Source organism: Theropithecus gelada, chromosome 11 (genome assembly GCF_003255815.1).
Source record: "Theropithecus gelada isolate Dixy chromosome 11, Tgel_1.0, whole genome shotgun sequence".
In the NCBI taxonomy this organism is placed as follows: domain Eukaryota; kingdom Metazoa; phylum Chordata; class Mammalia; order Primates; family Cercopithecidae; genus Theropithecus; species Theropithecus gelada.
The window spans coordinates 29,747,240-29,774,097 of NC_037679.1; the positions used below are offsets into that span (position 1 = coordinate 29,747,240).

At 38.6% G+C, this 26,858-nt stretch overlaps 2 protein-coding genes across 7 annotated transcripts in view; both read right to left on the bottom strand.

The window, feature by feature from the left end:
• PTPRR (protein tyrosine phosphatase, receptor type R) overlaps positions 1 to 26,858 on the bottom strand; it is a 285,083-nt gene that overhangs the window by 140,745 nt on the left and 117,480 nt on the right. The window contains exon 1 of one of the 2 annotated variants that reach the window (XM_025403509.1): positions 11,056 to 11,222. The exons of the other annotated variant lie outside the window; for it this stretch is intronic. Within the exon in view, the coding sequence (XP_025259294.1) occupies positions 11,056 to 11,076 (21 nt within the window). The 5' untranslated portion in view covers positions 11,077 to 11,222. Of the gene's footprint in view, positions 1 to 11,055; positions 11,223 to 26,858 lie in introns of those variants that run through there. 2 annotated transcript variants of the gene reach the window in all.
• On the bottom strand, positions 17,127 to 17,921 carry LOC112635394 (ubiquitin-conjugating enzyme E2 C-like). 5 transcript variants are annotated; one of them, XM_025403515.1, is made up of 2 exons: positions 17,738 to 17,910; positions 17,189 to 17,656 (listed from the first exon to the last, which is right to left on the bottom strand). In XM_025403515.1, exons 1-2 carry the CDS (start codon positions 17,871 to 17,873, stop codon positions 17,334 to 17,336), a joined length of 459 nt encoding a protein of 152 aa, XP_025259300.1. In that variant the 5' UTR covers positions 17,874 to 17,910; the 3' UTR covers positions 17,189 to 17,333. The 5 variants fall into 5 exon arrangements, with proteins under 5 accessions (XP_025259298.1, XP_025259300.1, XP_025259301.1 ...); XM_025403516.1 differs by having other exon boundaries at positions 17,189 to 17,543; positions 17,721 to 17,910; XM_025403514.1 differs by having other exon boundaries at positions 17,189 to 17,516; positions 17,589 to 17,910.

The window sequence follows — 26,858 nt, forward strand, 5'->3', positions numbered from 1 at the left end:
CTTTTTTCATTAATATATCTGAGATACAGTTCTATATTTACAATATATACCATCATCAAATATCATGCTTTGATTCTCATCTAATAATTTCTTATTTTTAAGATGAGTTTATTCCACTCATTTCTGTTATTTCAACAGATTTAGATGTGTTTTATTACTTTGTTTATTTTGTTTTTATTCTTCCTTAGTTTTCAGTCTTTTGCTATATTTTCTGTTTTTTAGTTGTTATTCTACTTTTTTCTTCCCATGTCTATATTTATAACATAAAATAAGGCATGAAAATATATTTAAGCCATTATTTCTTGGTCTATAAAATTTAGGAAGTCTTTATTAACTTCTGCCATAAAAAATGAGAAAATATACCACTCTTCCCACCAATTCTCATAACCTCCCGGTTTTTGTAATTATATTATTATTTCTATATTGTTATATCTAATGATATTGACATTATATTCTGTGTATTAGAGACTACCCAGAATTCTCCATGATCAATATAAGTGAAAGTAAAGTGATACTTTCAGTCTTAGGCAGTTAACAATGAGGATGCCTTCTCCACCCTCTCTCTCTCTCTTCCGTCTACAAGCTGGATGGGTCCAGGGTCACCCTAAAACTGCATTAAAAATGGTGGAACTACACAAAGGCAGACATCTGAGCCCCCAGATCACTGCATGGATCAGAGGGTACCAATCAGAAACCCACATTAAATAGTGAAACAAACTTTTATTGTGTTAAGCCACTAAGATATGGGTATGTGTTAGCACTGCTTATGCCGATGAATATGTGCTGAAACCATAATTTCTACAGTTCTATAGTGATAGTTACACATTCAAATGGATTCAGTGCTCATGACCAGTCTTTTATTTTTAGAAGGATGTCACCATTCTCGAATTCTATATTTTGATTTATCTGTTTTTCAGCTGGGTTTCATATATCAAATCGCTTCTTTCAAGTGAGGCTCATGAGTGCTCTATTTCCTGAGGCGTTTTATGTTTGCGAATATATTTATGGTGTTTTTAACAATAAATAACAGCTTGGCTGGATATTAAACCCCGATTCAATCTTTATTTCTATTTTTTTTTTCTCTCTTTGAACTCTGCTGCTATTTTCCAATGCCTTCTGGCACTGAGAGTTGCTGTGAAAAATACTCTGGCCTGAGGCTAGTCTGTCTTGCAGCTCACTTGCCTTTCCTGTCCCTCGTCTCATAGAAATCTTTAGCTTTAAAGTTAGAAAACTTCACCAGGATATTTCTTTGGGTTGATAGTGCCTATAATGTGGTATGCCCTTATAGTCTACAGATTCCAGAGCCTATTTCAGTAATATTTTCTATTATACATTTGAATGATTTTTCATCTAAACCTTTTGGTCTCATCTTCAAAGACACTAATTATGCAATTATATATTCTTCCTCTTTCTATCTCAGCACATTATTTTATGCACTTATTTTCTCTATATTCTTTGTCTTTCTATCTCAGCACATTTTATGTGCTTATTTTCTCTAAACGCTTGTATGTTTTTATTCAGCTAAAATTCTTTCAAGTCTGCACTCTATGTCCTTATATTTTTTTCAGCAGACTCTTTCCTATTTCTTTTGTTTTAAATGTGATTTCAATTTCTCTAATTTTTTTTTTTTTTTTACTACCGTCATTTATCTTCTGAATTCTGACAATTTATTCTTTGTGATTGTTGTAGACAAGATATGGACTGTCTTGATTGTATCCAACAGGAGATGACACAAAACTTATGTTTATAGTTTCTTGGTCTTTTGCATTCATTTTTGTTTTTGTTTGCTTTTTAGACAGAGTTTTCACTCTTGTTGCCTAGGCTGGAGTGCAGTCGCGCGATCTCAGCTCACTGCAACCTCCACCTCCCAGGTTCAAGTGATTCTTCTGCCTCAGCCTCCCGAGTAGCTGGGATTACAGGCATGTGCCACCACACCCAACTTTTTTTTTTTTTTTTTTTGTATTTTTAGTAGAGACAGGGTTTCACTACATTGGCCAGGCTGGTCTCAAACTCCTGACCTCAGGTGATCTGCCCACCTTGGCCTCCCAAAGTGCTGGGTGTACAGGCATGAGCCACCATGCCCAACCCTCCATTCATTTTTAAGTCTTTTTTTTTTCTTTCAGGAGTTCAGCTTCTGTTTCTCTCTTAAAATCCTGCAATAACTTTCTATCCTCTTTAGAGTTAAATTCCATCATGTGGGCTCACAAGGCCCTGCTTTATCTGACTCCTAGTAGCTGTGAGCTTCATCTCATAGACATTTTTCAAGCCACTCTGTCCTTTTTCCAGTTCCTATGCTCATTTTCCCCTTATGGGCTTGGCGTGCACCTGCCTGCTGCCTGGGGAAGTGTTCACCATTATTGGGTGGGGGCTCCTTCTGGTTGTTTAGCTCTGTCTTAACATCACTTCCTCAGAGAGGCCTTCCCAGCCTGACCACTCTCTATCAGATCACCCTGCTCTCTTTTCCTCATAGCATTTATCGCTAGCTGACAGTTTCTTGTTTACTTGTTTATTGTATAATCTCACTTTACAAAAATCTGGGCTCCATTGGTGCAGGGCCTTGTTAGTCTAGTTCTCTGCTGTCTCCTCAAGACCCGAAACAGTGCCTGGCACATAGTAGGTATTTAATAAATCCTTGTGAAATGAAGGGACACGTGAATTATGATAACCAACACTGTAGTTATCAAGTGAAAGAATCTGAGTTATATGATAGGCTTGGAAGGGGTAACAAACCTAGGCCTCATGCTTGAGGAAGGTATGTTCAATTTAGTTTACCTGTAATACTGAATCATTAAAAAACACAAATTTAGCACAATTTGTATTTGATTTAGAATTAACATGTCTCTGACACTTTGACTACGATAACATTTAAGTGGGAGCAAAATCAAAAGTCTCATCAACTTTTTGAAACTCATTTTTTTCTTTTTCTTTTCTTTTTTTTTTTTTTTTCAGACGGAATCTCGCTCTGTCACCCAGGCTGGAGTGCAGTGGCACAATCATGGCTCACTGCCAACTCCGCCTCCTGGGTTCAAGTGATTTTCCTGCCTCAGACTCCCAAGTAGCTGGGACTGCAGGTGCCCACCACCACACCCAGCTAATTTTTGTATTTTTAGTAGAGACAGGGTTTCACCATGTTGGCCAGGATGGTCTTGACCTCTTGACCTCGTGATCCACCTGCCTTGGCCTCCCACAGTGCTGGGATTACAGGCGTGAGCCACCGTGCCCGGCTGAAACTCACTTTTAGTAGGCAATATCTTTTATGCTATATTGATTGTACATTAAATTCAAATGTATCCAGTGTTAGTGCCCATTTCTTGCTAATTTGAGTTTTAAAATTTACCTTTCTAATTATATAAGTTAATGCATATGATAGAACATTTAGAAAACATAACGAATTAGAAAAGAGAAATAAGTATTATTTCTTTTGGGATAATCATGTATCCCATCATCCTGGGATAAGGTTGTGGTATTTTTAGTGTTAGTTTTTTTTTTTCCCCCCCGATACATAGGTTATATCATATAATGTATATATGCATATACCCACATATATCATACAAATATTTATCCATTTTAATGTGATGCTATAGCTACTACATTTCTATGGCTTTCCACTTTCCATTATATGGGCAGGAAACACTTTATTACCCAGTCCTGATGTTTTATTCTGTGTGGTAGCAGTTTTAATATAATAATATTCCTGGATTCTTCCTCTCGTCAGTCTCCCTAGGAGAGGGAAAGTGACTTGTGTAATTGGTGCATTTGGAATAAGATAGTGGGGCATGTGTAGCTCTGTGCTTTCCTTTAGGGTTCTGCCTGCCTGTAAAGACCATATAATCTGGTCTGTTCTTTGCAAGTGGTAAAGTAAGCCCCAAAGCCATTGTCCCTGTAGGGGAGTGCTGCGGTTTACCATTGCTGCCTGTGACTGGTGAGAAAATTTGCTTGAAGCAGATGCAGTCATAAAAGAATATCACTTTCATGCTTTGAAGTCACAAATTCAGCAGCTCTGTCAGCAATAGAATTGACATTTTGATCTCCGTAAGCCCAATTCCTCTGTCTTTTCCACTAAAACACCAATACATAGCACCAAAAAGTCAGACAAAAAAAATGGGCTCTACAACTTTACAACTTTTATTGCTAGATGGCCTTATTTCAGCACAGATATCTATGCTTGTAGACAGGTCAGAGAAACATCATGGTAAATGGTGTTATGGAAGTCAGGAGTAGAGAGTTTCCAAAAGAGGTTTCTCAACAGAGCCAGATACTGCTGGAGGTTAAGGAAAATGTGAAAAGAAAAAGGCTGTCTGATGTGTTAATGAGTAGGTAATTGGAAGCCTTTAAGTCCTGATACTCAAAATGTGATTCAAGGTGCATTGGGAGGCCATGTGATCCTCACTGCAACTCACATGAAAAGTGCAAGTTCCTTGCACAGCCATATAGGTGCATTCTGTACAACTGCAGACTTTTTTATGCCAAAGGTTATTGAGTGAGTTTTTAAGGGTTGGTACAATTTGGTCTTAGTAAACTAAAATTAGTATGTTGTTAGTATATTGACCCTTTTAAGAGGTGAAGGAGTGAGGTATAATGAAGAAATAGGTAGGACACCCAGACCAATTTTGGTCAGAACAAAAGGATAAAGAGGATGGTAAACAGAGAGAATACATTTTTTCCCCATAGTTTTAAATAACTATGACCTTTATACTACAGCAACAGTGTCTTAGATGACTTACTCTTCCTTCTTAAGCTCCTTATATTACTGATGAGCTACCCCTTTTAACACATGAAATAACAATACTAACAGTATTGGTAAGAATAATACGTTGAGACATTTCATAAACAGTTACAATACCAACTTCATGAGTTTTTCATATCTTTGCTCAGTTGTTATGATCAATTGATAAGCTAATTAAAACAATTCACAAAAGAGCTAAATGAGTATTGATAGAGAGTGAGAAAAGATACCTAAATTTCTTGTTTATAAAGGGTAAGACCTTGTGGACAAGGACAATATTCAGGAGCTTCTTGAATTTTGTGCTCACACATTTAAAAGTGCTTGCCTGTTTTCTAAACTGCTAGGGAGCCTGAGCACAGCTTAACAAAATAAATGTTTTTGTGTGTTCAGATGTCGCAGGTAGGAGAGCAAATACCAATCAAAAACTGCCACAGTATCAAATAATAGTTAAGATAGGGGTTAGTAAGGCAGACTTGGGTTCAAACCTGGGTTGAGTGGCCTTGGTCAAATTTCTTCTCAGTAGAAGAAAATGAGGCTCAGTTTCTTCACCTGACACATGCATCCCTTTCATAGTCTTTAATGTGGACCCTACGTGAGCTATTGATAGGGGATCTTTGGGGTGTCGATTTTCTGGCCAGAAACCTCTGTGGCTGGTGGCACCTTTGCCCAAGTTCTTGTTCTGCATTCAGGAAGAATGAGGTATGTAGACAAGTGAAGGGTGAACAAGACAAAGATGAGCTTTATTAAGTGTTAGAACAGCTCAGTGCAGACCCACAGTTGATAGCTTTTCTCTGTAGGCTGGTCATCTGTGGAGTGTTCAGCTCTCAGCAGAGAGGAGGCCCTGGAGAGGGTAGCTCCTCTCTGCTACTGGTCATCCAGACATCTACTGCTGTCAACAGAGAGGAGGCCCTGGAAAGGATTGTTCCTCTCTGCAGCTGGTAGTCCCATCTCCCCAGGTCTCTGAAACTCTCAGTAGAGAGGGTAGCTCCTCTCTGTAGCTGATTGTTCTGTCCTCTCCTACTTTCAGCAGAGAGGATAGCTCCTGTCTGCAGCTGGTTGTCCCCTCTCCCTCTTCATCTCTCCACCCTCCGCCTGCTCTGGCTGAGGCCTTTGTGGGTCTCAGAGGGTGGGGAAGTGCATGTTAATTAGTTCATAGGCAGCCATGGGTGGGCCCAGGAAAAAGCACCATGAGCTCCTGCTCTGGGTCTGCAGGACTGGCAGCCCTGGTCCCCAGGCTTTACTGAGGACCTGCCATTTTCTGCCCAGGAGCCTGCCTCCCGTGGCCATCCATGGTGCCCAGGCTGCTGGAACCAAGAGACACCTGCAGGTCAGCATTCAGCTGCCCTCAGTCCCCTTTTAGTTTCCCCTCTTTTTGGCACCCAAAGTCTGGGGGGTGTAAGGCTGTGGAGGGCTGACACGTCAGCACTGCCCTGAGCAGTGGGCTCAGCCCCAACCCTGCTCCCAGATGAGAGCAGGTGCCCAGAGTAGGGAGAAGTCAGGCAGCAGAAACAGGCACTCCAGCCTGCAAGGGTAAGAATGCAGGGATGCCTGGGTCTGCAACTCAGGTTTGGGTGGCTGCAGCTGGGAGCAGAGGAAGCAGGTTCCTGCTTGCCCAGTGGAGCAGGAGGCCTAGATCCGCAGCCCTGACTTGGGCAGCTGCAGCCTTGCCCAGGAGGGCGGGGCTTCTGCCTACTCCCAGCTCCCGAGAGCACAGGGGTGCCCAGGTTGCAGCGGTGGCCTGGACACCTGCAGTTGCACCTGGGGAGCTCCCACTTGCCAACTTGGAAGAGGCAGGGCTCTCGCTTATGCCGGCTCCGCAGGCTCCATGGAGCAGGGCACCTGGCCACGCCCCCTGGCAGCCTGAGGCAGGGGCTCTAGGTCCTTGCTGGGCTTGCGCTAGTAGCGGGGCTGGATGGATGCTGCCGAGAGCTCTACCTGTCTCTCGGAGCTCCGCCTGTGGCCCGGGAGCTCAGGGGCTAGCCAGAGCTCCCCCTTGCCCCGAGCACAATCCAGCCCCGCCCCACTGGGCGTTCCCCAGGGCAGTGGGCTGCTGTTGGGGGGGGTCTGTCTGCCTCCTCCCGATACCCTCCCTGCAGCGGCCGGCGTGATGGCAGCCGCCGCACCAGATGGCCACCACTGACGTCACTATTAGCTATAAAACAGCTAGAAGTGGCAGATAAAAGGTAACAGTAAACTAGGCTTGAAGATATGTGTTTACTACACATCAATGTTGACAAAGATTAGTTTAGTGACTTCTTTGAATATTCAGTACAAGGGGAAGTGGAGGAACAACTTTGTTGATGAAATGAAGCTCTTGAACGTAGTAACCAGAATAGTAATAATATCAACATTAAAAAGTGGCCTGATTGGATTTGCAGTGTTTACAGTTAATGATTATTATACTTGTTAAGGAGCTTTCACCAAAAGTCAATCAGAAACTCTAGGCCCCAGGAAAAAGCAAGGGTCAAAACAATTTGGTCTTGCTGAAATGCTATCATTTGTCTCTGGAGAGAATATATATATTCGAGGTTGAAGGTCAAAACGGCACATTTTAACAACAGTTATTTGAGTTCAGTATCTCTGTTTCCATTCACTCTCCATCCTGCCCCTTCACATTACAGCTTCTGTGAACATGCAATTCAAATCCTAAATCGTTTGGAAGACTCTTTAAAGACATTGAACTAAATTCATATTCATCTTTCTTTTCATTTGTACCACTACAAATTAAATATTAATATTGAAACAAAGCCAAATTTAATGATTTAGAATAGAATCCTGTATCCTACTCATTTGAAATGCTTTTTATAACCTAGTTTTTCCTTCATTTCATTAATCTCTGTCATCTATTTTAATATTACCTCTTAATTAGTGTCCCCTTTCACATCCCCTAATAACATTCTTGTGATAAAAACTTTTCTTTCACCTGCAAAGACCTAAAATTTAGAAATTAAATGAAGAACTTTTGTACATTGTTCTGGAAATTTTAAATTCTATACAATTTTGAGTAAGCCCCCATCCTTATAAGCTGTTTTTAAAAATTATGAAATGGTGAAGGTCTCCACTCTTCCAAGTACAAATTCACTGGAGGAGATAAAGCTTCCATAAAATCTGAAATAATACTCTGTATACTTTTTATGATAGTATCATTTCTGTACTTTGTGACTTCATGTCCATTTATGCTTGTAAAAATATTTTTATAAAAGTTACAGACAGGTCTATGGATGAAATAGAAGAAAACAGATTTAATGCAAAGTTCTTTAGAGACAGGAGAAAAATCACGATTTAACCACAAATAGATATTATCCTGGGTACAGTAAACAAACATAATAGCGAGTTACTTGCTTTTAACAGAGTATTCAATTCTCATTATTATATGTTTGAGTCAACAGAACTTTCCACCTTCCACTCCCCCGATTATGTTTTCAATCTTTTATTGGGATGTTATTTTTCCCAGTTATTCTTGTTCTTTGTTCTCTTTCAGCCTCCCCTCAGTTATTACTCCCCTCCCCTTCCTTCAGTATTTCTCATGCTGATGGCAGAACCCAGGAGCCAAAGCTTGAGTTGAAAATGACTGGAATCAGGGTCAGGCAGAAACCCTGTGTGGACAAAAGCTCAACACTCAGGCAAATGTCTGAAAAACGAGGTCAGACAAATTCAGGTTTCTACATCCAGCACCATCAAAATAACAAAACTCTAATCATCACAGCCCTGACTTCTTCATTCATGGAGCTTTTCTGAAAGGTCAAAGAAGACTTTTCACTACACTGTTCAGTAAGAATTGAGACCAAGATTACTTCGAAGTGACATTTAGGGATGCTTAGAAGTAGATATACATGGGCAAAATAATAATCCTTCAGCCCCCAAGAACTTTGCATTCTAGTCATAAACTGATACTGTCCTGAGTCATTGAATATATAAATACTACTTTTTTTTTTTAAATTAAGAAATTAACAATCCTTACAGGTCACTGGAGCTTTATTTCAGATGTAGGTGAAATAAGGAGATGGCTACCTTTTATGTGCTTATATTCAATCAACAGGAATAGATTCTTTTGGGACTTTCAGCTGATCACGTGCAAAAGCTTACGCTCTGAAGGGGCACAGAGACCACACAAGCTCTGAAACATCAGTCTGATTACAAGGGTAGTTTGAAGTCTAATGCTCCGTGGAAGGGTGTTATACTTTTACTTTTATTTTTATTCCCTCCATGAAGTAGTTTATGTTTCACTTCAATGGCTGTAATAGGATTCTGTGTTTTCACTCTTCCGGTGAACTACACAGTTCTCCAAGAAACACGGTAAAATGAAATGAGGTTTACTGGCATGTGCTTTTAAGATGCAAATAAAAACTCTGATTTAATGTCCTTCAACTTTTATTCCTAGTAATCTTGATTTTTTTCTGTCACAGGGGGAATTAATAATTTTCTGCATAGTTAAAACGAATAAAGGCAGAGTGTGGAATAAGATTTAGCTAGTGTTTTTGTGGTCCTTTCAACTGAAGAAGGATATGGCAAAATAACAACAAGCATATAATTTTCCACAATGTGTTATTTTAGTGATTAGCACCTTGAGAACCATCTCATTTCTAGAAAAGAAAGATTCTGAGTGATGTTGTCTGCAGCATAACTTTAAAGCACAACATGACTCTGCCTATTTCATCCTGTTATTACTTCTCAATTACCACAGTAAGATTCTTTTTTTTTTTTCTTTTAGGAAGATTGGGGTCATGGTATTTATTAGGATTGCACTATGTCTGATCTAATTATTAAATTGTTAGAAGTGCATATATTGATCAGAAAAACAAGGGAGACTATTTATAGCTTATTCCTTTTTGTGATAGCTAAATATAGAAATGGCTAATTTGATACAACAGAATCCAGCATGAATTATCAACTGAGTAATTCGCAATAGCAATTTTAAAAATTAACTTGAAGACTATGAATGCTGTAGGGCAATATATTTTGGTGTACAAGGCTAAGAAGCCACATCTTCTTTAAAGCTTGATTTCTTTTAAATGATAGATTTAAACAGGTTAGTCCTCCTCATATTAAAAACTATATATGCAACAAATATTAAAAGAAAATCACTAAAAACTTTCCTTTCCCTTTAGTCTGAAATCTTGCTGCTAAGCCCTAAATCCTGCTTGGAAATTCTTGCCAAGCCATAATTTGGCATTATTACCTGCTCATGTCTCACACCAGAGATGTACTTAAAAAAATAAAATCAAATCTGGCAGCCCTTTATTTTGTGGGAAACAGAGCTTGACTTCTTGAATCAAATAATTTATTTGGGCCATCTTGATGACTGTTTTCTGCAATATTGAATCAGACAGAAAGTTAATCCAATTTTGTTATTAAGATGGATGTAAACACCAGATGCATTATTTTTTGACATTGTGATTCATCATCAAGGACCACAGATAAAATTAAAATTATCTATAACTTTGTACCAACAGCAGAATCATTATATTGTTTTTAAATATTCAAACTAAATTTTTATTTTTAATCTTTGTTGTCTGGAACTTTGTACAATGCCTAGAACACAGTGGAAACTAAATACATACTTTTTGAAATAAACAAGTGAAAAAACATCGTGCGAAGTTTTTCACCTGAGGATAGCACTTTCTATACAGATTAACTAATAAATATATATATCATTTTTAACAAGAGCCATATTTAAGTCAACGTTAGAGTAAGGTTCTTGGTTTACTGATGAAAAACAACAAAGCTGAGTTCCCCAGCTGGGAATTTAGCTGATGATGTCTCATAGCACTGACTCTCACTCACTGGACCCCACATGCAATTATAACAGAAGCTACTGACTAGTGTTTTAGTGAAGTCTGCACACAAACACAGGGTACCCGGGATGTCAATATTATAAAAATGTCTAGATTTAATGAATTAACCCACTGTAATCCTCTCTCAATTTTCGTTTCTAGTCGTCATCTTTTCCCCGATGTCAGTGTGGGAACCACACTAAACAAAACAAAGAAAATATCTGCTCCACTCAAGGTCCTTTACGAACTTTTGAGTTCTGTTCAAGTGAACATATTTGTAATTCTACTCTCCTTAGGATGATTATGAATTTTACAAGAAACTCCTTCTGATTGTGGTAGGATCTTTATTAAGATATTTTGAATGGTTGCATAGCATTTTCTTTTAATTTCAGACTTTTAGGCTAAAGATATTTCCCTAGATATCACAGAGGTTCTATGCTGACTCATTTATCTACATTTACATGAACAGATATAGACATAAATCTTAATATTTACCCTTCTAAGCTCTCAACATTACACCAAGGACCCTCTGCCTGTCATGAGAGATTATCTTACCTGTTTGGAAACTGACTGCATGTTGTGATGAAGTTGGCTTCCATTGGTACTGTTCTTTGTGTTATTTCCTCACCATAGCAAGCAGGACTAATCGTAAAGCTTTCTAAGCTTGTGTGCTGAGATGAAGCCTCATTTAGTCACCTGGAGGTAACCGCCTGGTACTATTTCTAGAGACACTGTGGATCCCAGGTCTACTGTAGCAGCCTGTGCTTTCCCAAGAGATATCCCAGGTGCTTGCTGTTTCAACAGTTTACTAGAATTGAAATTCATGGGGATTTTTTTTCCATGGGAATTAGCAAAACTGTAAGATGAGAACTTTATGGGCTGTGGACAAGGTGTGTTGCATGAGGAATGTTTTTATCTTCCTGACTTAAAAAATATTAAATGCTCATAAGCTATTTTCATAATAAGCACAAATTTCTTTTCAAAGTTCCACTATTTCCACCACAATTTTCTTACTTGGTGCTAGGGGCTTTACAGATATCTTATTTTAGCAGTCAGCATGACTTAGAAACAAGGATTATTATTAATTTTTATATTGATGGGCAAATTAAAGGGACTCAATCAGAGGCAAAGTAACAAATCTGGGATTCAAATACTGGTTGGTCTGATTTTAAAACTGATGATTTTTTTTTCTCACCATACCATACGCATACCATTACGATTGAACCCAGAGGGATTTCAGATAACTGTTGTATTATTATTAGAGAAATATTTGGTCTAAAAAATAGATGGCAAGAAAAAATTAAGACATTATCTCCGTCTTTTAGAAGCTAATAGTCTGATAGAAAAAGGGTAGTTGAAACAGTAGGAATTCCATGAATTATGGACTCAAGTTATATGACATAACTCTAGCAAGGTTGCAATAAAACTTAATCATTTATACATTACTGGGCACATGGAATTGATTTTAAGGCAATAGGACAGTGTTAAGAGTCTTAAAAATGTTCATCATCTTTAATCCAGTAATTCCCCATCTGCAAATTTATCTTAAGAAAATGATCTCAATGAATAAAAAATAAGCAGGCACAAATACTTGCTTTGCGACATAATAGTAAAAAATCAGAAGCAACTTAAATGAACATCAATAGTAAAAAGGATAATGTTACATCAACAGTAAAAAGGATAATGTGACATCAACAGGATATAATTGTCTAATTCTTCCTTTCATTCCTGCATCATTAGTTCACCCTTTCTACTAGATCTTTCTAATTTGTATTCAAATGTGTTATAATATTTCTTACATTAAAACAAAAGCCGAACAAATCCAAATATCCTGTTATCCGGCTACCGTTTCTTTTTGTTAATCACAGTTTAAACAAAAGGCCGGGCGCGGTGGCTCAACCCTGTAATCCCAGCACTTTGGGAGGCCGAGGCGGGTGGATCACGAGGTCAGGAGATCGAGACCATCCTGGCTAACATGGTGAAACCCCGTCTCTACTAAAAATACAAAAAACTAGCCGGGCGTGGTGGCGGGCGCCTGTAGTCCCAGCTACTCGGAGGCTGAGGCAGGAGAATGGCGTAAACCCGGGAGGCGGAGCTTGCAGTGAGCCGAGATCGCGCCACTGCACTCCAGCCTGGGTGACACAGCGAGACTCCGTCTCAAAAAAAAAAAAAAAAAAAAAAAAGTCTCAAAAGAGTTGCCCATATTTATTGTTTCTAATTCCTCTTTCCACCTCCCATTCTCCCTGTATCAGCTCCTGTTAAACTAAACCAGAATTGCTACATCCAATGTTCAATCCTTAATCTTCCTCCTGTTGACTTTCCTCCTTTACACAAATGATTCCTTCCTCTGCCCTGATACCGTTTCCTGCCTAGGCTTCCAGGGTGCCACATTGTCTTACTTTTGCTTCTCATTGGCCATTCCTTTTCAAGTTTCCTTTGCTTATTTGTCCTCATCTTCCTCACCTCTATACAATGGACAGCCCAATGCTCAATTCTTATTCTCTTCTTTTCCTCTATAGTCTCAAATTAAGCAGGATCTCTCCCTTAGAACTCAAGACTCATGCATCCAGTTGCATCCTTGACATACCTCCTTAGATAACTAACTGGATCTTGTCCACACTGAACTCCTGATTCCTACTCTACTCACCTCTACCCTGCATCTGTTCCTCTGTCAATTCTCTTCCTTTCCATAACTAGCAACTTCAATCTTTCCTGCACTCAAGTTAAAAAACCAGCCATCCCAGGAGGCAGAGGTTGCAGTGAGCCGAGATCGCACCACTGCACTCCAGCCTGGGCGACAGAGGGAGACTCCATCTCAAAAACAAAAAACAAAAAACAAAAACAAACCAGCCATCATTCTTGTCTCCCTTCTTTCCCTCCAGAGTTGGTAAAACCGGTTAGCATTAACTATGAACAATTTTCAGAATAAGACCATTTCTACCACCTCCACATCTATCATGGGCCAAAGCCACTGCCAAAGCAGGTCTCCCTGCTTCCATTCTGCCTTTTATAGTTTATTTTCTGCAAAAACCTGGAGTAATTTCTGAAGCCATAAATTAGATCATGCCAGTACTTTTTTAAAAAAACCCTCTGAAGACTTCTAACTCATTCAGAATAAAATTATAATCTGACATGGTCCTATTTGATCTCTCTAATAGCACCCCCCCATCTTCCACCACTCTTCCTCGTCTTCCACTTCATTTTAGTCTCCTTGCTGCTTTTCAAACACACCAAGCCCCCGCCAGCCTCAGAGCCTTTTTAAACTGTCTCACTGTTAGAAATCCTCTCTCTGAGATATCTGCAGGGCTCACTCCGTCCCTTCATTCAAGTCTCTACTGAAACATTACCTTTTCAGAGATGCCTCCGCTAATCAGACTTTTTTAGAATACCACCCTTCCTGTCACCATCTGCCTCCTTACCTTGCCTTATTATTTTTTTCCTTAGCACTTCTCATCATTGATGTGTTATGTTCTGTTCCTATTAGAAGGTATGCTTCAAAAGAGCAAGGATTTTGGCTGTTTGGCTTACTGATGATCCACAGAGCCTAGATAATGCTTGGCTTATGGCAGAAGCTCAATAAATATCTTTCGGATGAATGAATAAAGGTCTATAATATTAGGTAAAATAAACATAATGCAAATATATGTATATGGTAATTACAACTACATAAATCTGTTAGTCTATAAGATGTAATGGTTTTATAAGATCCAAAAAATGCAAAATAGTTGTGGGTGATGGAATTTGAATAAAATATTTTGTTGAGCCAATTGCAGATATTTTTAAAATACAAAATTACCAGGTCTATCTGGAAAATGATGGCAGTTGACTGTTACAGAGAATGCAGTGGCTATTTTTGAGAAATGACTTGCTTCAACCACATATCTCAGAGGCAAAAAACCACAGTGATTTCAGAGTTAATACCACTCTCCACATTTGAACATCATTTCCCATTAGGTACAGCACACCAGTTAAGTGCTATGATTCAAAGTCAGACTGTCTGGGTCTGAAGCATAACTCTTCAACTCAGCTGGATAAACCTGGGCTAGTTACTTAACCTCTCACAAGGTCAGTTTTTTCATCTGAAAGAGAAGATAATGGTCTACTGTGTCTGAAGTTGTTAAGGGGATTGATTGAGAAAGCTTCTAAGATGTGTAGGGTGTTGCCTGGAACCTAATATGCACTCAATAAATGTTACCATTAAGTAGTTTTGTTATTATTATTTTTTTTTTTGAGACGGAGTCTCGCGCTGTATCACCCAGGCTGGAGTGCAGTGGCGCGATCTCGGCTCACTGCAAGCTCCGCCTCCCAGGTTCACGCCATTCTCCTGCCTCAGCCTCCGAGTAGCTGGGACTACAGGCGCCCACCACCACGCCCGGCTAGTTTTTTTGTATTTTTAGTAGAGACGGGGTTTCACCATGTTAGCCAGGATGGTCTCGATCCCCTGACCTCGTGATCCACCCGCCTCGGCCTCACAAAGTGCTGGGATTACAGGCTTGAGCCACCGCGCCCGGCCTAGTTTTGTTATTAAGTTGGGCAGAGATTTTCACAGACGAAATTCAAAATGGTTAAATGACGACTAATAAGTGGCAGAATTAGGCCTTCTTACCCCATATTTAATTTTTCAACTATGTCATGTGGCTATTCTTCAGGAGACAAGTAAAGATTGGACCCATTCTGCTTAGTATGGTTGTCTCTTGGTGAACTTTTTTGTCATATCTCATATCTATGTCATAATTTACTAATAGTGGCATCTCATAAGTGATGTAAATTTCAAACTTATATCTTACAATTAGCTTATTTTAAAAATATGGACAATAAGATGTAATTATTTTAAAGACCATTTAAAACCTTTACGTTTCAGATAATTTAAAAATTCTCATAGAGGGGATAGACATTAAGAAAAACACTAAATTTTGTACACATGCTGACTTCTGTTATATGAGAGGTCTTCAAAATCTTCATGGAAAATGCATATTGTGAAAAAAAGATGCATCAATTAAAATTTTTTTTGCACAAAATAAACTCAAATGAATTTGTTGTAACATGTCTGAACAGGATCTAGTTTGAGGCACTAAGAAGAATGAGATATCAGTTTGAAAAGAGCCCCTGTCAGAGCGACATTAATTCTTCCAAAATTGAAGAATTTTAGCAGAATTATTTCTATTTAAGGAAAGACAAAAACCAAATTTATGGTGAAGTTTGGATAGAAGAATAGTTAAATCATTAATGATCTACTAAAAGTTTATTGGGACAATGTACCAAAGATATCAGCAGTTTACCAATGGATAACTCGTTTTAAGAAGGAATGAGACAATGTTGAATGTAAAGCCTGCAGTGCAGATCATATCAATTTGCAAGGAAAATGTTTATCTTGTTTGTGCCCTAATTGAAGAAAGACAATGATTAACAGCAGAGACAATAGCCAATACTATTGACATATCAATTGGTTCAGGTTACACAGTTCTGAATGAAAAATTAAAGTTGAGCAAAGTTTCAACATGCTGGGTGTCAGAATCATGCCCAGATCAGAGCAGAGTTTTCAATGGAAATTCTAAGTAAGTGGGATCAAAATCCTGAAGCATTTATTTGAAAAATTGTAACAGGAGATTAAAAATGGCTTTATCATGTTTACTCTTGTACAATCTTGGAGACAAAGCATAATCAAAGCAATGGCTACCAAGAGGTGGAAGTGGTCCAGTCAAAGCAAAAGTAGAATCAGTTAAGAGTGAAGGTCGTGGCAACAGTCTTTTGGGATGCTCGAGACATTTTGTTTGTTGACTTTCTGGAGGGCCAGAGAACAATGACATCTACCTATTATGAGAGTGTTGTGAGAAAGTTAGCCAAAGCGTTACTAGAAAAACAACTGGGAAAGCTTCACCAGAGAGTCCTTCTTCACCGCAACAATGTTCCTGCTCATTCTTCTCATCAAACAAGGGCGATTTTGTGAGAGGTTTGATGGGAAATCATTAGGCATCCAACTTACAGTCCTGATTTGGCTTCTTCTCATTTACTTTGGTTTCCTAATGTTAAAATATATTTAAAGGGCACCAATTTTTCTTCAGTTAATGATGTAAAAAATATTATATTGACATAGTTAAATTCCCAGGACCCTCAGTTCCTTAGGGATAGACTAAATGGCTGGTATCATTGTCTACAAAATTGTCTTGAACTTAAAATGGAGCTTTTGTTGAGAAATAAGATTTATATTTCTTATTTTTATCTTTTAATTCCATTTTCCATGAACTTTTTGAAGTTCCCTCATATACCACAAGCTAACCACATTTCTTTTTTTTTTTTTTTTTTTTTTTTTTTTTNCTAGTTTTTTGTATTTTTTAGTAGAGACAGGGTTTCACCGTGTTAGCCAGGATGGTCTCGATCTCCTGACCTCGTGATCCACCCGTCTCGGCCTCCCAAAGTGCTGGGATTACAGGCTTGAGCCACCGCGCCCGGCCCATTCTCTTTTAAATACAGTTAAGCATGAAGCCAGATTTGGTGTGGAGCCAAATTTCACATACATGTTTGCATTGCTTCATGTTATGTTTACTGTTTTGCCTGGATAGTGCTGGCACTGGAGTACGTATTTGTCATGCGCCTGGAGTGAATTTCTTTTTTTTTTTTTTTTTTTTTTTTTTTTTTTGTCTAAAAAAGGACCAAAATGCATTTATTTAATATACATCACAAGGGCTCAACCGAGGCTTAATTTAAAAGACAAAAACAAAACAAAAATAATACCACAGCTCAAGATACAGAGTCCTATACAGAAATCACAAAAAGGACAGACCATCTAAGGAAAAATTAAGAAGACAACACAAGGACAGGCTGGGCAGCCTGGGTCAGGGCTCCTGGCTGGTGACCTGCTTTGAGTAAGTTTCTTGCAGGTACTTCTTAAAAGCTGTGGGGTTTTTCCAGAGCTCGGCAGCATGAGTGTTCAAGGGACTATCAATGTTGGGTTCTCCTAGAAGGCTCTGGATGGACAGCAGAATGGTCCTGACGTCATATAGGGCAGACCACTTGTCCTTCAGGATGTCCAGGCATATGTTACCCTGGGTGTCCACGTTGGGGTGGTAGCAGGGTGTGAGGAATTTCACCGTGGGCGCATTGTAAGGGTAGCCACTGGGGAACTCTAGTGAGAGCTTATACCTCAGGTCTTCATATACTGTTCCAGCTGCTCCATGGATGGTCCCTACCCATTTGAAAAGGTTGTCTGATTCAGGGAAGGCAGAAATCCCTTTATCGCCAGACATCATGAGGGTCATCAGCTCCTGCTGTAGCCTTTTGCCCACGGGACCCCGGGCGGCGCCCCCGCTCGGCTCGGCTCCTTTACGGGCGGCGATGACGCTAGTGGCTGCCGGGTCGCGGTTTTGGGAAGCCATCCGGGCGGCGTTGGCAGAGAGACAGGAACTCGGAGAACACGACTGCAACTGCCCTAACCACATTTCTTTACTAATGAACTATTTAACAGTGTTTGAAGAAATTGCGGAGAAGATGTTAGCTAGTTAACCCAGATATTTTGTCTCTAGAGTCCCCCCGTAGACAACAGATGAAAATTCTGGAATCATATGTGAAATTTTAAAAATGTACATGTAATCACATTATAAAAATATTTTGTAAAAGATGTTTGTTGCTTAACTCAGTTGCCAAAAATACAGACCTAATATGAGAATGGCCATTTATAGAAATAATGGTGTGTCCACCTGGGGATTCAGGAAAATCTGGCATAACCAGAAGAACTATGAGCTAGAAATAATTATGTGTCTATTTACATGAATGACTAAAGAACTTCTCAGAATGAAATTTGTCCTAAGTGACCTGAGGGCTAGGTCTCAAAAGAGGAATTTAAGGACAATAAACTGGAGTGAAATGGAGGGGAGGGAAGAGGAACGTAGATCAAAACTTGTGTCAGAACTCTGGGGAAATGAAGTCTGAAATAAAAACAAAATGAAACGAAGCCTCTACGACATTTTGGGCAAATACATAACTAAGGAACACACACAAACGGAGGAAAAGACACAAGAGAAGACTCCCTTTCCTTTGGTGGTATTTAGTGCAGAGCTTCAAGCCCAGAGGGCCTCCGACAGCTAATCAATACACATGGGTCCTCAATGATTAGACACAGGACCTTGAATCCCAGCAGCAAGTAGAGAACAGTGTCCTTGGTGCAGATATCAATGACATCGGGATCAATCCTGGAAATTCTGACATAGCCACGGGCAGATACTACCACTGCCAACAGCTATGGCACTGTCAACAGCTATGGCAATTTCCTGTGCACAGGAGACCCCACAGAAGGTGACAGATTCCATAGAAGGTGACTTGGAGAGTAAGGGCAGAAAACTTCACTTCTGCATATGTCATGCAAAACCAAAAGAACCATTCTTATGAGAGAAAGTGGATGTCTTCTAGAGATTCAGAGTGGGACAATTGAGAAGGGCTATCTAGTGATAATTGATGTGTAGGGGTGTGGTAAGGGAGAGGGTAGGGAGATTACAAATCTCTGTTATAATGCAAGTCTTATTGTCATGCTAGTATGGCTAGGACAGTATGTTTGTTTTTTTAAAAAAAACCTTTTGGGATGCCACATACTCTAACATATTCTCCTTGTCATTTTTTACCTGGCTTACTATTTATCAAAATTCAGGTCTCAGTTCAAATGACCCTTTCTCAGGGGCTCTTTTGTTACACACCCAACTTCTATTAAATTACATCTCCTATTTCCTAAGGTGACATTCTTTCTAAATATAACTATAATATTCTTTGAAGACTCCAGCAAGTTCAAGTAAATAGGATGTTGGAATAGCTTCAAAACAGAATAATAAGAAAGGTGATCAACATTTGATGATTTTCCAGAAAGCCACAAATGAAAATTTCACAGTAACCCTAAAATAAGATAAATCCTCATCCACTGAATGTGTGAGAATAAATTCACTGTTTGTTATTAACTCATAAGAATTCTTCTGAGTATATTATTTTTGACTTTTTATTACCATGATAAAAATATAGCTGCATCATTTATTATTCATACAGTCCATTAGAGTGTGTATACATATCATTTCTATTTGTATTGCAAACTGGAGAAATATATGAGTACCTCAAAATTTATTATTCTCTTTATCCCAAAGGCAGCAACAAAGTTTTAAGATTTATTGTCATTGGTAGAATTATTCTTGATACAAAAAGTAAACAAAAATCTTAAATGTTTGGTTATCAAATGCATCTTATTTGATGTGCATACTTTATGGTACTTGATTTTGGAGTACTGCTCACTGCCATGTATTTTGAGGAAGGCAATTGCTAAATAACAAATTGTCAAAAACATTTTATTGGGTCCTAGATGTTCAAAATGTATTTAGCAGATTTCTTTTTTTTTTTTTTAGACAGAGTCTCGCTCTGTCACATAGGCTGGAGTGCAGTGGTGCGATGTTGGCTCACTGCAACCTCCGTCTCCAGGGTTCAAGTGATTCTCCTGCCTCAGCCTGCCAAGTAACTGGGACTACAGGTGCTTGCCACCATGCCTGGCTAATTTTTGTATTTTTAGTAGAGATGGGGTTTCACTATGTTGGGCAAGCTGGTCTCGAACTCCTGATCTCAGGTGATCCACCTGCCTTGGCCTCCCAAAGTGCTGGGATTATAGGCATGAGCCGTCATGCCTAGTTATTTAGCAGATTTTTAATAACAGATAATCTGCCTTCCATTTCATTTGACTGCCCTGACATAGACACAATAAAAGTGAGTAAAATGAGTTTATGTGTCCCTCATTAGAATATACACTTTTTTTTTTAACATTATATTTTCCCTAGCCTTGTAAATAAACATTGACTCTATGACTGTGAATTAAATCTTACCAAGTGCCAAGTAGCACCTTTAAGACAAAATAGATATGTGATTTATAAATATGTGTTTTGGTTTAACATAATCAGTAATTTTATCAGTGGTAAAGATAATCATGGAAGCTAAGGAAAATTACATGCTTCTCAACAAATGTATTAGATTCCTGCCCTGTGTCTAAAAATGAATTACCAAGGTAGAAAACACATCCTAAATTCCTTTGAGAATTTACATTTTTAGGGGATCACAATAGACATAAATAAACCATGAAAAGGAAATTAATGAAATGCCACATTGGCTGTAGCTGTACATTAAAAAAAAAAAATCCAGTGTGATTAAAAAAAAATTTTAAACTAAGCCTGGGCGCAGTGGCTCACATCTGTAATCCCAGCACTTTGGGAGGCCAAGGCAGGTGGATCATCAGGTCAGGAGTTTGAGACCAGCCTGACCAACATGATGAAACCCTGTCTCTACTAAAAATACAAAAAATTAGCTGGGCTTGGTGGTGTGCGCCTGTAATCCCAGCTACTCAGGAGGCTGAGGCAGGAGAATCCCTTGAACCCAGGAGGCAGAGGTTGCAGTGAGCCAAGATTGCGCCACTGTACTCCAGCCCGGGGTACAGAGCAAGACTCTGTCTTAAAAAAAAAAAAATTAACTAGATTGTCTAAACACATTATAAAATAAGCAATAATTCATGAAGGAGTATGGATAAGTCATACCCTTCTCTTTGCTCTTGACTATGCCTTGCTCTTTCAAGCTTTCTCTTTGGATGTACTCTTGTTTTGTTTCCCTGGCTTGGAATGAATGTTTACTTGATTCACTCAACAAATATTTATTGAGTTTCCGATATATGCCAAGGAATGTTGGGCATACAGTAGTTATGAAGGCCTCATCTCTGTCCTCACAGTACTGTGAAAGCTCTTTTCTGCTCTTATCAAAGGCAAAATCCCTCCACTTATGCTCCCACCCCCTGCTGTATTCTCAAGAATTTTCTTTCCTTTTCATTTTCTGTATCATCAGTTTCTCCTTCACTACTGGGTTATTCCTACAAGTGTATAAATATATGTAAGTTACCTGGAAAATTAAACCTTTATAGATTCCACGTCTCTCTCTACCCATTGTCTCACTTCTTTGTTTCCACATAAAATATTTTCAAGCAAATCATCTACGGTTTCTGCCTCATTGTCATCTCTGTTACACTCTTCAATCACTCTAATCTGACATTATGTCAACAACAGAAAGAAACCAATCATGTCAATGGTCTCACCAATGACCTCCCTACTGCCACGTCCAATAGACACTGTGTGTCCTTATCTAGTTCTCAGGATCATTTTGGCACCATTGAGCACTCTTGTCTTCTTGAAACGTTCTTCTCTTAGCTTCTGTGGCATCATATATTCCTGAGTTTTCTCCAATGCCAGTGGTGTTCGTTCTCATCTCCTTCACTGGCTCCTCTTCCTCTACTCAACTTCTTAATGCTGATAAGGCTTAGGGTTCCTGCCTGGACACTTTCTATTTTCTACTCTTTCTATACTCTTTCCCTAGGAAATGTTATTCAGTCCCATGTTTTACACATTCTATGTGCTGATATTTTCCAAATGTCTCTGTCTTCAGCCAAGGTCTTTCCTCTGAGTTCCACAGACTCTTATATTTAACCTTGTATCTCAATTGGGATGTCTAAAAGGAATCTCAAATTCAAGGTGCCCAAAATTGAGATTCTGATTATTTTTAAACCTGTCATTCTAACATTCCCATTTTAGTAAATGGAACTAATCATTCAATTATACAAGTAAAAACCTGGGAAGTACCTGTGAATCATGTTCTTCCCTCACCGCACCCACTCCATCCTCAGATCTGTTAGTTCTACTTCCAAATATACAAGAAAATCTTCCCATTTTTATCTGTCTCCACTGTCAGCACCAAATTCAGCTACTGTCACCTATGTCTTGGGATACTATTATAGCATCCCTGCTTCCATGCTTGTCCCTTTCCAATCCATTCTTCATATAACGTCAAGAGAAATATTTTTAAAATATATACTAGATCAAATCTATTTTATGTGTTCCATGCAGAAACTCTTTAAGGTGTCTTTTCCTACTGCTTTTACAACACGCTCCACAGCTCACCCTAGTTTACAGAGCCCTGCATATCTATGTCTCTGGCTCACTTCAGTGGCCCTGTCTTTCTTTCTAGTGCTCCAGCCACACTGCCCTAGTTTCTGTTTTGCAAACCCTTTCTTCTGTTCATAATGTTGATCTACCAAATCTTGAAATGCTGCTTACTCTGATTCATCAGGTCTTGGCTTAAATGCCCATCTTCATGGAGGCCACTCTAATCATTTTATCTAAAGAAGCATCCCACCCCCACCCTCATCACATTCTCTATCTCAGTATCTGGTATGTATCTTACACAGACCTTATTATAGTCTCTAATAACCCCATTTGTGTGGGCTTATTTGTTGTCTTAATGTTAGCTCTTTGAGGAGTGAGCCCCTTTGCCTTGTTTAACCCAGTGCCTATCCTAGTTCCTGGTACATAACTAGGTGCTCAATAGATTTTTGTTGCATAAATAAATGCAGGCAAACAGAAAATAATAAAAAGTGGAAGGAAATAGTAAATAACAAAAAGTAGTCTAAGGATCTTGGTAGAAGAAGTATAAGGGGCTCCATAAGCAATCTTTTAAGGGCACCAGTCAGAGAAAGAGAAGTCTAAGCTCCACTTACTTCCCTAACCATACGTGTACACATTAATTTTTATCCTCAAATAACAGTCCAGAGTACCTATAGCTTAAAGTACACCATTTAGCCATGTAGGATACGTCTATGTCTATATGTGTTGGATATGCATGCCATATACACATACCACATGTATGTTATATGTACCTATATTAAATAAAACTCTCTTAAATCTAGACATACCTCAATGTATTATTTTATAATTACTTAAGTATATTGTTCTTGATTCCTTAGTTGTTAAAATTTTCAATTGAGGTCCCAGCATCACAGGTTTATTTCCTCTAAAATAAAGCTTCATCTTTATATATTGAGCTTTGGCAAGATGACATTTCAAAGAAATTAAGAGCCATGAGAGAAATTAATCTGTACTTCTAACAAGCAGTGTTCAGATGTAATATTTATATTTCTTTGTCATTAAAGATGTTACAGAACTGATTTTTTTACCCTATGGGTATATATTTTCACATAGATATCAAATTTCTCAAATTTCCATTAAGTAACAAAAAGTCAACTCTTTCTTAGAAATAAACATCAGAAAATATCTTTGGTGATGAGAAAAAGAAGAGCACTCTAAATGTTTGATGTGCAAATCATTTCAAAGAAGAGATGAGTTTTTATAAAGTAAGTCCAGTCCAAGCCGTTTTTTAAATTTACAGCACCCATAATAATCCATGCCACAAACACTTTGTCACGTAGCAGGGCAGGTCACGGGGCAGAATCTCAGAGAGAGCAGCAGCAGGTAGGCTTCTCAGCCAGCCCTTTTAATTAGTAGCTCATCATAAATATTAATCACATTGTAACAGGTGATTCAGAAGAAACCAATAGTCACAAAGATATGGTTAAAATACATGACAGCGTAGACAGTTCTGGTTTCTTTGATGTTCAGTCTACCTATTTACCTGGAGGTGCAGCCAGCATCTGGGAATATAACAACCAATGTTTGAAGGCGCTTGAGACTGTAATGAATGTGGGCACATACATTAGTTTGGCTATTTCGCTAAAACAAAATACCAAAAGCTAACAAAGAATAGGCATACTAAAACACCAGAGGTGCATGATCAAGCGGCTTCCTGTCTCTTGAAACTTGTTTAAACCCTTTCCCCCTTACCCACTGCATTTTAGACATACCGTTCTCTTTTTTTTTGTGCTTAGGTTATAGAGCTTGATGTGGAAGTTCATGAGTACTTACAAAATGAGATATGGTATCAAAGAGAGTCAGGAACCTGCTGACACACTAGGTCAGTGATTAGGGCAAAAAAGGATGGGGTTAAGAGGAACAATAAGCAGAAACTTGAATATATAAAGTTTCATATCAAGAATAATAAAAAGAGCTAACACTTAGGTAACACTTGCTATGTCCCAGTCACTGCAAATACTTAAACTTAACACATTGACCCAATTAATCTTTACAGCAAATTCATAAAGTAGGTATTATTTTCATTTACCAATGAGGTAACTGAGGCTCAAAAGTATTAATGAGGCCAGGCGTGGTGGCTCATGCCTGTAATCCCAGCACTGTGGGAGGCTGAGGCGGGTGGATCATCTGCGGTCAGGAGTTAAAGTCCAGCCTGGCCAACATGGTGAAACCCCGTCTCTACTAAAAATACAAAAATTAGCTGGGTGTGGTGGCGCATGCCGGTAATCCCAGCTATTCAGGAGGCTGAGGCAGGAGAATCGCTTGAACCAGGGAGGCGGAGGCTGCAGTGAGCTGAGATTGTGCTATTGCACTCCAGCCTGGGAGACAAGAGTGAAACTCCATCTCAAAAAAAAAAAAAAAGTATTGATGACTTTTCCTAAGGCCACATGTCTATTAAGCAATGCACCTTCTCCCCCCAAGTCCCACCACATATGGTATTCATTCACATGAAGATAATATTTAAATTAGTTTTAATAACAATTTTTAAAAAAGAACCAATGTAGCATAGTAGAATGAGAGTTAAGTAAAAATAGAGTAAAAAGATTCATAATAAAATATAAAGATTTAGGTTATGACCCTGAATCTTCCTCTAATTGTACAAACTAGGCAGTTCCTTTATATATCTGGTGTTCAGCATTCTTAGTTGGAAACAGATGGAGTTGGGCTCCACCTTCTTAAAGTCCATTGTGATGGTTAATTTCATGTATTAACTTGGCTGGGCTATGGGGTACCAGTTATGGGGTACCCAGATATTTGGTTAAACATTATTCTGGGTATGTCTGTGAGAGTGTTTCTTGATGATGTTAACATCTGAATTGGAAAACTGAGTAAATCAGATTGCCTCCCCATTGTGGATGGGCCTCTTCCAATCTGTTGAAAGCCTGAATAGAACAAAAGACTCACCCTCCCCCAAGTGAGAAATAATTTACTTTCTCTGCCTGTCTTCGAATTGGGACACCGGTTTTCTCCTGCTCTTGTACACGGATTCAGATTTGAACTTACACCATTGCCTTTCTTGGTTTTCATGTCTTTGGATTACAACTGAAACTTGCATCATCAGCTCTCCTGATTTTCAGGCTTTTGGACTTGGACTGGAACTATACTATTGGTTCTCCTGGATCCCCAGCTTGCTGACTGCAGATCTTGGGACTTCTCAACCTCCATAACCACATGAGCCACTCCTTATAATCAATCAGTCTGTCTGTCTGTCTGCCTGCCTGTCTGTCTGTCTGTCTGTCTATCTATCTATCTATCTATCTCTGTCTCCCTCCCTCCCTCCCTATCTTCCATTGCTTTTGTTTCTTTGGAAAATCCAGACTAATATATCCATCTAATATTACTGACAATCCAGAATAAACAGCTTTTCCTAAGATATTGTGATTGAACTCTTCTTTCTCCCACATCCTCCTTATAGAAAGTTTTGGCTTTCATCCCATAGATATGAGGGTAAAAACAGATGGTGCAGGGGTGTCGCAGAGTAGACTGTGGCCACCAAATTGAGAGAATATTTATTGGAAACCTATAAGAATCAGTTCGTCTTTAGCTCACATTGCTGAACAGAATGATTGTACAGTATAAATAATTGTCACCCTCTACTTTAGCTCCCTTGCCTGATAGCAAAGAAAAAAATGTTAGATCATATGGTGTTCTCATTGAAATAAAATAAATAATACTAAAATAATTATTGAATTATTTATAAAACACAAACAGCACCAGCTTAAAACAGCTGTCTTTGAAAACATAATTTGTTAAATTAATACAACTTCATAAAGAGTAATATTTTCACAGATGTCTTTTCATGATTGATGAAATACTGTCTCATTTACTCTATCAGGCAATGATGAGCAAATTATATTGGGAAGACTTACGTAGAAGAAGTCATATTTTGTCAGATTTTAATCAATATATGGTTATGGGAATTAGGTATAACATACAACCATTAAAATGGCTTTAAATATTAATGGCAATGACAGGGCAGTGATTTTGTCATTTACCTCCAAATGTACTGTTGTACTTTTTGCAAACATCTGTTAGATAATAATTAAGAAACAAGACACATTAAAGTGCTGGGATTTTTAGAGATTATATTGTCTTATCTCTCTAAATTTACAAATGCATTTAACAAAATTTAGAGTAAGTTAGTTTCCCATCTGGGGTCATGAAGCTATTGGAAGACCTGGTTTTAGAACCCAGGTTTTCAGATGTCTATGCCAGGGATTCTTTCTCTTTGTTTCCAACATTTGTAATTGGTGTCTATATCTTGAGATGTAGCTTTTCAATATATGATTCTGTGATACTATAAATAAGTAATTACTTTCAGTATTGAATAAAGTTTCTTCCAATACGGTGCTTTGGAAATTGTTGATTTAAGAAAAGTTAGGC